The sequence below is a fragment of the Haemorhous mexicanus genome, chromosome 15 (assembly GCF_027477595.1).
Source record: "Haemorhous mexicanus isolate bHaeMex1 chromosome 15, bHaeMex1.pri, whole genome shotgun sequence".
NCBI classification, from domain to species: domain Eukaryota; kingdom Metazoa; phylum Chordata; class Aves; order Passeriformes; family Fringillidae; genus Haemorhous; species Haemorhous mexicanus.
The window spans coordinates 10,625,963-10,638,560 of NC_082355.1; the positions used below are offsets into that span (position 1 = coordinate 10,625,963).

General features: G+C 41.9%; 1 protein-coding gene across 4 annotated transcripts in view; it reads right to left on the reverse strand.

Moving 5' to 3' along the window:
• The window catches only part of FNIP1 (folliculin interacting protein 1), a 64,717-nt gene that overhangs the window by 17,779 nt on the left and 34,340 nt on the right, over window positions 1-12,598 (reverse strand). For 3 of the 4 annotated variants that reach the window (XM_059860378.1, XM_059860375.1, XM_059860376.1), the window contains exons 3-10: window positions 10,888-11,031; window positions 6,568-6,668; window positions 6,242-6,316; window positions 5,640-5,731; window positions 3,128-3,211; window positions 2,077-2,148; window positions 1,100-1,235; window positions 372-573 (exon numbers count right to left, since the gene is read on the reverse strand). In XM_059860378.1, the coding sequence (XP_059716361.1) occupies window positions 372-573; window positions 1,100-1,235; window positions 2,077-2,148; window positions 3,128-3,211; window positions 5,640-5,731; window positions 6,242-6,316; window positions 6,568-6,668; window positions 10,888-11,031 (906 nt within the window). The remainder of the gene's footprint in view (window positions 1-371; window positions 574-1,099; window positions 1,236-2,076; window positions 2,149-3,127; window positions 3,212-5,639; window positions 5,732-6,241; window positions 6,317-6,567; window positions 6,669-10,887; window positions 11,032-12,598) is intronic. The other variant, XM_059860377.1, reaches the window with a different exon arrangement.

Here is a 12,598-nt window from a genome sequence, read left to right on the forward strand (position 1 = left end):
ACAATCATTAAACAGATAAGTAACACACAGCTACAGGAGCACAGAAAATGGAAAACCAAGTCATGTGTTTGACTTTATCTTTTGTTCAACTGGTCATGCAAATAATTTTTTTAAGTGATAAAGTGACGGTCCAAGTGCCAACTTTCCCATCTGAGGGAAGACAGGTGAGGCATGTTTGCAGCTTTTGCCTCTTTTGTGCTTTTCACTATTCAAGGCATAAAAGGGGTCAAAGTTTTAACTACAGTGATGCAATTCCCACACCCAACATCAAGTTGATCCCACTTTTGTAACTAGCAACAGGAGTTAGAAATTAATCTGAATGGGCTGGGAGAACTCACAAAAGTGCAAGAAGCCAAAAGACCTCTGTTTACCTGTTCTATTGCACTCTTCAGTTTGTTCATGTGACTCTCAAAAAGAGGGAAGTGTGAAAAAAAGAACTCGTTAAATTTGTTGTTTTCATCTTCATCTCTTGAGAGTGAAAAAATAACCCCAATTGCTATCTTTTTCTTCCTAACAATTCCTGGGTTTGGACCAGAGCTGTCATCTGACAAGTTGAAGCTTTCATCCATGGACCTTGGAGCAGGAACAAAAGGGAAAGTTAATGTAATCCACTGCTTAAAGTTGTACCTTGGTTTCCTGTGTGATTCAGTTCTTGAACATTTAACTTCAACAAATACCTTTTGCTTGAATGTGTTGTCAAATCATTATCTTTGATAACAACCCCTTTGTGATTTTTTACAAACAACTATTAATTGATTCTGCAATCACAAAACTCTGGAACCAAAGTGTTCATAGGATCAGAATATTGGTATTCCAGTTCTCTCCCTTCTTGCCAAGAACTGGTGTTTTGAGTACGATTTTAGAGCTTCTCATCCTCAAAACTACAGCCTACAGATGTACATGTTGCTGAAGGCTTTCCAGTCAGTGAAAAAACAATGAACTCCATGAGGAGCACAGAGAGTAAAAAACTTCAGCCTGACTTGCACCTCTGTAAATACCCCACTGAAAGCACCAGCAAGAGCAGATGCACATATGCAAGAGCAGAATCAGGCTGACAATGGGGCATGGGCAGCAGGCAGCCCTCCCGTGCCCAGCTCACCATCGAGGGAAGACGCCGTTCTCCAGGCTGGTGGTCTGGCTGCGCCGCCAGCGCCGCTGGTAGCTGCTGGCACAGCTCTTGTTGAACGAGGAGCCCGGAGATGGAAACGGGGTGATGAGCAGACTGCTGAGAGATGCTGCAAGAACAAGAGGAATAAAAACCTCTCCAGAAAAAAGAGAATTCGGAATATAACACCAGGAACTAAACCAAGTCTCTCAATAGATACTGATGTTGCTTCTCAAGTGCCTTCTCTTTTGCTTATCCATGTTTCTAATATAAAAACAACCAGTTTATAATGACATTAACAAGCCATGCAAGCATGACAAGGGTGGGACAGTCCTGCTGATTTACATAAGAGGTAATGCACAGGATGCATCTTGCTCAGCAACCTGAGTATCAGGAAATAAATTCCTTGTGGAAAGGAGTAATGTTGATCACATCCTTTAACAGCCTTTACAATCCTAGCCCAAGTGTCCAACATCCTGAATTTGGAGGGAGGAAAGGGGTGCTGTTGAGGCCAATTCATGTTCTAACATTACCATCCTAGGAACACAGAATCACAGAATGATTTGGGTTGGAAGGGATCTGAAGGTTCATCTCATTCCATCCCCTGCCATGGGCAGGGACACCTTTCACTAGACCAGGTTGCTCCAAGCCCCATCCAACCTGGCCTCCTGGATTTGGAAAGGAGATGACAGCAAGTATTGTTTAGAAGTGCTGCAAGCTCATTTCAATATTAAGTCTGCCTTGCTTGTTTGCAGCTTGTTTAATAAAAGACACTGCTGTCAGGTTACTGTGAGGTGCCCAACACACACCCTCAACACCTGCACCACCTGGACCTGTACAGTGAGGTGCCAATAATGTCACAGAGCAAACCAGAACAATCCCATTTCAGCATTACTTCATGATGTGCAGAGATCCCAAGACAAATGAATACTTTTGGAGTTTACAGGGTTAACACATGGAACTGCCATTACCAGATCTCGCTATACCGCTGTCTCTGTCCTCATTCTGCTCCCTCCCAGGCATATCCATAGGGTTGCTGTGAACTGTAAAACAAGGAATACCAATTAGCAGGGGAATGTACAGTTTCTTTCTTGTTTGCAGATCTCCATGTAATTAATGAAACAAAAACATGCTCATTAATTCAGATCAACAGCACTGCACAAGGCCATCACCAAGAAAGGCTGCTTAGCTGAACAAACCAAAACACTTACCTGAGAAGCATGTGTGTGTTTTTCTCAAGTCCATACACCTATTTTAGCGCAAACTAAAACCAGGACTTTGTTTCTGTCCACAGATAATTTTCCATAAAATTTTATTGCACCAAGAGGATGTTGGTCACATTTGTAGTACCCAATGTATAGGCAAAACCCAACCAACACTCAAAATTAACACAACTTCATTCTTATACCAGCTTTCTCAGGTATTAGATATGTATTTTTAAAGGAATTTTGAATGCTGTATTTAAGAAATTGAAACTTTTAAATTGTGAACAGTGCATTGGTTGTTCAACTAAGCTGTAAGCTGTCCAGATTCACAGTCTGCATATAGACAAGATCAAAGGTGTGTCAGGCTCAACAGCCTTTAAATGTGATATATTTTACAAATATTGTGTGAAATAAAGCTACTCAGCCATGGAAATAAGATCCACTAAAAGCAAGAAATGTCCATTTTGAATTAATCTAATTTAGCTCTAATTTTTACAGTTTGGCTGAAACCAATCCAGATCAAAATAGCTTGACATCATTGTGAAATACTATCCCCATAAATATTAATTCCATATTTAAATATTTAAGTTTCCAAAACAGAACAAGACAGACAATCCCAAAGCAGACTATTAAATGCCTGCTGTCCTTTGGGGATTGAAGGAATGCGTCCAAAAAGGTAAGGGAGCAAACACCACTGTCCATTTTTTTTCTTTTTTTTTTTTTTTTAATATGAGATCTTATTTGCAGGGCTAAACTACAAATCCACAGAGTTTGTTACCCCAGCTAGACTAGCCCCACAGCACAGCACACAGCAAACCTGCAAAGAAAGAGGCGCTCCGGATGAGGCGGAGCGGACCTTGCTCTGAGAATGCCCGCCTGGGGCTGCAAAGCTGGGAAAGACCTACATGGCAAAACGTAAAATACACATCAGAGAATGAGGTTAGTAAAGCAGAATAGTCCATAGGGAGGGGGCCAGGGCAGGGAGAGTTTTGAGCCAACATAAACGCAGAGTAACGCAGGCAGGAGAACAGCTCTGAGGCTTTACCAGAACGCTGATGCGAGTATGAGTCTCACAGCTGGGCTATACAGTATTTATAGATTACAATAATAGACCCAACTTTCCACTGTCTCCCATACAAGGATGGGGTTTTTCAAAAGAACTTTTTTTTTTTTTTAAATTTTAAGGTTGAAAAATGATTAATTTATGCAGGCTCAAAGTCTAACTTGACCACAAACAGGAGATTCATCACAGAGTATAATGTTTGTTTTAACATCCACACTGGTGGGGTGCCTGGGAACACTGCTTCTGAAGACAAGGAGGAAGGAGGAGAGAGAAGGCAGGAATTCATCTTGGTAGAACCCAACAGAAAATTATAGGCTGAAGTAGTTCTGAGAATAGTCAGTACATAAGTTGAGTGAAATGATCACATACAAAATAAATGTTAGCAGTCTCAGTAGTTAATTTTAAAAGTAATACTGGATTATGGATATACCAGGGAAACAGCGTATACAGAGCCAGAAAAACCACAACTTTTTTCAAAGAGTTAATTGCCAGTCCCCCTCCTATATTTGAAGCCAATGCTCAAAGTTTTCTGATTATACAAAACAAAAAGGCTGCACCTCAAAGCTCCCCTCCATTCTCTTAGGCCTCCAGTCATTAAAGGGAACACATGACCAGGGCTGCTTTGGTTTTTTTTAACCAGCACATGTGAAAAAAGCACATTGTAAATAGTTCCCAGTCAAAACACACAAACCCTCCTCCTGTCACAGGTGAGTCAGGAGCAGTCTCTGCTGCTGAGCACAGTTGTTAGAAATGCTGCAGTTACAGATTAACTCCTCTCCCTGCTTTACCTAGGGTTCCCTCTGTGCTCAAACGGGAACTGTAAGCAAACACTGTTGAAAACTTGTGCAGCTCAATCACAAAGAAAACTTCAGCATCCTCTTCTTACTGGCACCCTTGTGCCTCTTGCCACACACCCTTGCCCCAAGGTGCCCATACCTCCTGCTCAGTTCTTGGGGCAGTCACCAGAGTCACCTCACAGCTGGTCACAGGGGAACAGGTGGCACTGGCTACACCTGAATCACTCCATGCCTAAGAGCTGCCTTATCTGAACTGGAACTTGCAGTTTAGATCACTCTAATGCTACAGAAAGCTTCTGCCAGGCACAAGCCACAGCAAAGCCTAACAGTAGATAAAGGTGATCTGTCTCTCAGATCAGGCACCACATTCAATGCAAAAATCACAACTGAAGCCTGAAAGGACTGTGGGAAATGAATTTGTAGGTTGTAAAGCTCTTACAACCTTAACTGCTTTCCCTTACAAATGGACTACTGCAAATTATTTTAATGAGGTATACAGCTCTTGAGCTTGAGAAGCACTTAAGCCCATGCTTGGGCTCAGCCTTAGCAAAGTCCATGTGAAGGATAGCAGTAAACACCCCTAAAATCTGGAACCACATCAAAGTCATAAACCCATTTAAGAGTAACACAGTCATCAAAATACTCCTTACTTACAACCCTATAAAAGCACATTTTACAAACAGCAATATCCTGGAAAGCAATTGTGAAAATAACCCCCTTACTCCACTTACAACAGACATTTGTTTGGAAAATCGACAGTCAAAATGAACAGAAAGGGGAGAGAGAGCCATGGATCAGGCTGCTACACTGGACAATCAAGCACTGAAGCCCAGTCCTATCAGCTCAACTGTTCCCAAGAGGAAAAGCCAAGACCTTTGTTATCTAATGTTCATGGAGCCTCCACCCACAGCTCCTCCAGGGAAGCTGAGAACTGAGGACACCAGATGGTTTCTCAAGACTGCTTGGCTGCCATGGTCAGCCAGAGGAGAGAACACAAAGATTCTGTCTAATCTGATCCAAAGCTCCAGCACAGCTGTGCAAGGTTAACTGAGACTCATACAGGACACACAGCTACAAATGCTCAGGTGGGCAGAGTACAGAGCAGAACAGAAATTATTAATGACAATAAAACCAGGGAACTGAGCCAGGCAGAATCAGTCCTGCCTGATCAGAGATATGCTGTTCAGGAATTTCTACAGAATTATTTTTCAACATTTTCTGTATTTGAACTTAAGTATATATAAATATTTCTATTATGTACTTTGTATACACATTTGCAGCTGTGTATACTGAAAGACTGCTAATTCCCTGAACAGTCCAAGTTATTCTCCTCCAAGCCCCATCAGCATTAATTTTCTGTTACATCTTTAGCTTTTTAAAAATTTGATTCAATTTAAAGTATTTGCATATTCTAGAATCTATGATTACTCAATTAAAGATATCAGCAAATAATATCTGTTTGCAATTACCTATATTCCCAAGAAGTCCATTCATAATTGTACTGTGGTCAGGCTTTAATGTATTGCTGTCTTGATTAATGAACTCAAGACTGTCCTGCAACCTATAACAAACATAGAACATATTAAAAAACCAGTGATTTGCATTTCAGTAGCATAGAGAGAAGTTCATTATAGCCAAAATGGAGCAGACAAGATAAGAACACAGGCTTCTACCAGAAAAACCTTTCATAGCCTAAGCCACATCTTCAGGTGGGTCACTTAATAACAGAAAACAGATATTTTTGTAATATATTTTTATAATGTTTTTGTATTTTGATATTTTTGTAGTTTTCGTCATCTTGGACTGAACCCCCAAGGTTGCAGGTAGGTACTTTTGTACCTTACAACATCAAGCTTCACCCTATCAGCATGGAAGTTATGGTTCACTCATTCCCTTAGAGCCAGCTGAGGTGGGAAGACAACTGTGAGGGAAAGATGAGGACACCACTGACAGGATGTAGCAAGGAGTTATTTTTTCAGAGAAAGAATCTGGAGGGTCCAGAGAAAGTCCTGTGTGTCCTCACATTCACCTGCTTCTGTGCAATAGCTACAAATTTGGGCAGGGCACTCACGTGTTCAGGCTGCCGTAGATGCTGCTTCCCGTGCGAGCTGTGAACACCTTGCTGAGCATGAGCTGGGGAGGGGAGCTGGGGAAGAGGAGGGAAGATGTCAGTCACAAACAGGGCCAAGACAGGCTTTGCCTTCCATTTCACAGCCCTACAGATTTTATTGACCTTAACACGACACAACAGCCTTTTATTTCATAAATGACATCAGACTGACTTTAAAGCGAACACAGAGATCCATTTTACTCTGCACTTGTGCCATTCAAGTCACTGGTTATCAGCACTAAGGAGTGAGTTTTCTGAAAACACCTGCAGCAAAATGTTATTCTTACCGGATCTGATGAATTTTCAATGTGGAGCCCTTGTAGCTCATGGCCACAGAGCCAAACATCATCTCTCCAAGCATGTTGGCATCTGAGGAGCACCGAGAACCCTGCAAAAAATCAAACCCACCAACGTTTGGCTTTAAGCATTTTATAGGCACATTTCTACTAAAGCAACACACAAGAGAAAAAAATATTCCTTATTTAAAAGATAAATATGCAAAATATCTTGCTGGAAGACTGCTGAACATGCAAAGTTGAACAGTTTAATCATGATAATGCTAATAGAGAAAGTGATCTTCACACTGGCTATGAGCTCAACCACTAAAACCACACAACAAACCAAACCCACCTAGGTGAGAGGAAGCAGATTCCAACAGCACTGAGCCAGGGGACTGAACTTTTAAGAATGTGTTAACACACCTCACTGAATTAAGCCTAAACCTTGTTCCTGCCTGACAAGAAGAATCAGCAGTTCACTGGAGATGTTAAACTGTGGAACAGAGCCAAAGTGACCAATGTTTACTTGACAAAGACTGATTCATAACTTATCCATGGACGATATTTTATATGGGATTAATCTCTCCCTGGTGCATCTGTGATGGCACCAGGAAAGAGCTGCAGCATCATGACGCCAGGCTAAAGTGGTGCAATTCCTGCTTCTCTGGTGGCAGGGGCTTGCTGTAAAAGGCACACAGGCTAAATACCAAGGAGCAAAGTCATTTTGCTGCATCACTGGCTAGGGCAAATTCTGCAAACAAAACCCTAAAATTAAAAAATTACTCAGGGCAATCAACTGGAGACAACTGCTCTGCAGACAGACTTCTTATTTGTGTGTTTTCAATGACTGTGATTACTGTCCCTTTGTCCAGGGCTGTTTCACCTCCAGGCCAGCAGAGTGTAAGTGCTGGGTCTCCACTTGTGCCTTGCCCTGAATAATTTAGAATGTGGTGATCACTCACTAACAGAGCTCAGCCAGCTCTCAGGTGAGGAGGTTTGGCACTGGGCAAAAGAGCAACACGTTTCCTTCAAAGTGTGTGATAGCATGTAATTACTCCATTCCCTGGAAAAATCCTTCCAAAAGATCCCTTAAACCACTCACAGAAACAACTCTGCTGGAAGATACTCAGTGCATCTCCATATTCCTCATGCAAGCTCTGAACAACCAGAATCCTGCATAGCCATGTATTCTACACAGGTCTGAAATACATAATGGCAGAATGGTTTGGGCTGGAAGAGACCTTGAAGCTCTCTAGTCCCAGCCCCTGCCATAGGCAGGGACACCTCCCACTAGCCCAGGTTGCTCCAAGCCCAGTCCAGCCTGGCCTTGAACATTTCTAGGGGTAGGACAGCCACAGCTTCTCTAGGCAACCTGTGCCAGTGTCAGACAGTGAGCCTGGAGCACAACCAAGGACAGGGTGTCCCCACCACAGACCCCTACAGGCAGCAAGAATAGCTGTGAACATCCCACTCAGTGTTCCTGCTCACACCATCCCACAGAACAAGAGCAGGAACAAGGAAATGCTCATCAGCCAAAAGGCAGCACACTTAAAACATTTCTCAATTTTTAGTTCTTTTCAAGCACTCTCAATTAAACTGATGATACTTTTAACAGCCATACTTTTAACCTCTGAAATCTATCCATGTAAGGAGAGGGGATGACTGAAAGCAGAAACCACAACTGTAAAAATGAGGGTACAACTCCAGGGTTTGTAAGTGTTCAGTGTCAGGAAAAAAAGCTGATCATTAGCTGGGCCTCAATGAAATTTGCATCTCTGCCTCCCAGGACATCCCACTGCTCAGGTGCACTGTAGGCAGTACTGGAAAAACTAGAATTGAAAACCAGTCAGTATGAACCAGCAGCTCCAAGGAAATCTCAGCATAGATGTTAATGACTCCAGGAAATAACAGGTTTGCCAGCATCACAAAACCCTGTCTTAAGAACACTGCAAATTACTACAGCCTCACACTATGATTGTTGTTTTTAAATCTGTTGCAGAGCTCCAAATGAAGGACACAATTCTGATTAAATGTCAAGCCCTTGATGGTGGGTTTTGATTTCAACTTTCTGTTGTTGCAAAAATATCATTCTAAAGCTCAGTAAAAATACTTGATCTTAAAGTATTGATTTTCTTTGTCATTTAGCCAAATTAAAGTGAAAATCAGCTGCTTTCAAATTTAATTATAGGGGTTTCCCTTTCCTCTGAAAGACAGACAAGCCCTGCTGAAGGCAAAGAGTGTGATAAGATGAGCCCATGGCCTGTTCAGTCTGGCATTTCCTCTACAATTAATAACAGTAATTTTACCATGCATAACCAAAGACACATATTTCATGCATTTAGTATGGAAACATTGTTACAGCTCAACTCTTTGGGCCTCTAATGCTGCAAAATACAGGTCACTCAAGACCAAAGCAGAGTACAACCAACTGGGGAAAGGGGTTAAATATTAAAAACTCAAACAAAAAGTAGCCAAGGAGCATCTGGCAAAAAGGGCACAGCCTGGGGCACTGACAGCCTGGACACAAACCAACTCCTCAGGTCACAGTTTAGAGCTTCCATAGAAACTGATCATAAAATACCCACAAGTGTTTGTGATTGCACATTAGAGGTAGTGACATTTGCATAAATTGGAAATTACTTTTCTAAACATATTTACAGCTTTTAATACTCCCTTTACAGTACATATTGTCCTGTCAATAACTAAGTATATCTGTAAAATAAAAAGGCAATAAGGAAATAAGTGTTAAATGTGGGACATAATTACAAATATGGAACCCTGGAACAAATCCTATTTCACCTTGCAATTAAAGTTGCTCATATATAATCAAAGTATATTTAAACAAGAAAACATAAAGCAGTATTTTAAAAATCCCACAGTATTACATTATTTGAACTTCCATTTTATAGCCTTACAAAAAACAAACAAGAGAATTTATAAATACTGCAAATCCAATAAGTAACCTCTGAGGCTACAGACACAGCAGTTAGAACATAGGAAATGCCAGGCTGAGTGAAGTCTGGACAAACTTACTCTGGCCCTTCTGCATACCCAATACTAAATTGTACTGCACATTAAAGAATTCTTGTACTTTGGTCCCTCTGCTCACTTGCTGGGAAAGCCTGGAAGGAGTGTGATGAATGCAGTAGATAGTTCACAATAAATATGCTGTGGAAGACCAACTTCAGCTGAAAGTGTGTGGCACAGTCACACAGCCACTGAGATTCAGTTCAACTCAGAAACATTTTGAGTGAGTGATACACATGAGGAAATGGGAACTTCAAAAGGAAAACTTTCCACAGCTTTAAAATACACCCTCATGCCAAACACTAAAATTAATTTTCTTTAGTAACATTAAGCATTGTTTGCAGAGAGCCTGCTCTGGAGCAGAGTCAGGTTCTGGGTAGTGGGGGGCATCGTTTTTCTTGGGCAGACAGTGCACAAAGGAGGTTGCTTTGTGCTGGAAGGGAGCTGCTGACAGAAACGTCTCTTCCTTTCATAACCACAGTAAATGCCCTGCCAGGAAGGGAGGAATGGAAAACAGATCTTCAGCCACCTTACCCAAGCTGTGGAAAAGAGTGTGATGAGACAGAGAAAACAAGAATACACAGCTTGCCAAATATAGCAGGAGTTAACGTGACAGTAGGAAAGTCAGCGCTGGAATCTTCTTCATTTCTATCTACAGGAGATTAAGACATCAGTAGTATTGTACTCCAGAGCAGGTTGTGGAGACAGCAGCTTCCCTCAAACACACAATTACTTCATTACAAAGAGTGAAAAGGGCTTAGCTCTATTTTAGGGTGGCTTAATATAAAACACTTGTGATCTGTGGAAGGAGAGATGACAAAAATATATCCGTGTCAGATGACTCTAGCTACTCTCATGGCCAAAATCTCTTATATAAAATGGAACTCAAGTGCACCAAATCCCTTAAAAAACTGTTACACAGACCATCCCTACAGACAATGTGCGTCTCCCTTATTTCCCTGGCATTTGGCAATGAAATAGACTACTTAATCTACACCAAGATATTTGTGCCTAGCCTGTTCACACCAAATGAGTGTTGTCACCTGGGTCACAAAATGGAACAAATGCCCTGGAGAAGTTGCTGCCATTCAAGACATCCCAAGAGAACCAGCTGGTTGGTTTCAGACGTCATAATAACCAAAGCTGCAGTGCTAAACATCCCTGAGTCATAACCAAGGTCTTGGTTCTGACTGAAATCTGCTCTCCACTGCCAGCCTCTCATTTCAAGTACTTTAAAACAGTTGTGCCTCACCTGCTGTTAGCATTTGACATATGTTATGGAGGAGGAAAAAAGTGACTCACCTGGTATTTTGGGCATTGCTCTTTTGGATCAGAGAACGAGGAGGATGAATTGATCGAACTATCCAAGGAAGAAGAGCTGTCTCCTCCAGGCTTTAGCTGGCAACATTTCCCAAAAACTCTCACCTGAGCATCACTGCAGAGTTTCTGAAATAAAGACAACACATGTGACACACTAAGCCCCACGACCTGAAATCACTGTTAGTATCATTGCACTTACCTGTTTAAGTAAGATATTTAGCAGCTGAAAGGCTCATGCCCCAGGAAACAAGTAATGGAACATATAACCGTATCTCCTGCAGCCTGGCTGTCCAAAGCTCTCTTACTGCCAATTAGCCAGAAGCCAATAGGTCACTACAACTCCATCTTCCTAAGTAGACTTTTTTAGACCCAGGATTAGGAGAGAGGATGGTACCAAAGCATTTAAAGGAAGGATGGCAATGTCCACTTTACTCCCTGTGCCTGTCAGAGTGGAGATGACACAGGAGTGTAAGCAGCAGCTCACCATTAATTATCAAGCAAGAATAAAACAGAATTCAGGAGATTCATGTTACAAAGGCATATGGAGAGAAAAAATCCTGTTTTTCAGAGATCTCTTCCTAGCTGTGTCTAAGCCCCCTAGTCTTTCTCAAGAGTGGCACAGAGGTGACAATTCCTTAAGTTTTCTGTCAGAGGGAATTGTGAGGCTGAAAATCGACAATGCTGAAAAACACAGTGCTACAGAGAAGGCAGAAAAGATTTGCAAAATTATGCAGAATCAATCCAAAAGGTAAATTCTGATAGAGATTCAGACAGAAAGCAGAGCAGAGAGTTTAGAGGGCCCAGATGGAGCTGGAACTGATGTACAGGATGGGCAGGATCTGTGTTCACTCTACACACAGAGAATTATCAATCACTGGCATGGGAGATGCTTCACTATGTTTCATTCACTATTTAAAAGCATTTGTGATTTCCCTGGAGAATCCCAGCATCCCAAGCACAATCAGCATCCACCAAGTTAATGCAGTTTACACAGCACTGGCATTGTCAACCCTCTTCACCTAAAGATCTCAATGTATTTTTCACACACTCGTTACACTTCAGCACACCCCCGTAAGGTTGGCATTATTTACATCTGCTGGTAGGCAGCACTAGGAGACAGAAATAGTCTACACTGCTCAAAATTCCACACTAACTCTGCCCTAAGACTTCCTTAGTTACCATTTCCTACACAATCACCAAACCAGTAAGAGCAAGCTGGAAGCAAACCCTGCTGAAAGCAAGGTTTAAGGACAGATGGGAACACAGAAGTGCTGTTATGTGTCACAGCTTCATCTCTGGACTCACAGCTCCCTGCCACAAGCTTCCTCTTCATGCAAAAACATGGCCATGTCTCAACTTCTAAGGAAAAGGCATAAAGAAAAGTGTGAAATAGCCAAGGCACACATTATTTACTCCATGACTGCTCAATAATCAGCAATAGCTGCTTGAAAAGATGACTGGCCTTACTGCTGTGCAGAGATGGGAGTCCCATGCCTCTGTCCTAGGTTGTCCAGGTTATTTTTTTAGGTGACTTAAATTTGGCCCTAACTGTGGGTGAGGTTCAGCAAAGCAGCAGAAAATGGCCAGGATTATAAAACCCCACGTGGCAGCCTTCACTGCTGCTCCCTTAAGAGAGCTGCTGCCACAAAAAGCCTCAAGGAAAAATGTGCAGAGGAGTTAGTAATTCTGTGGC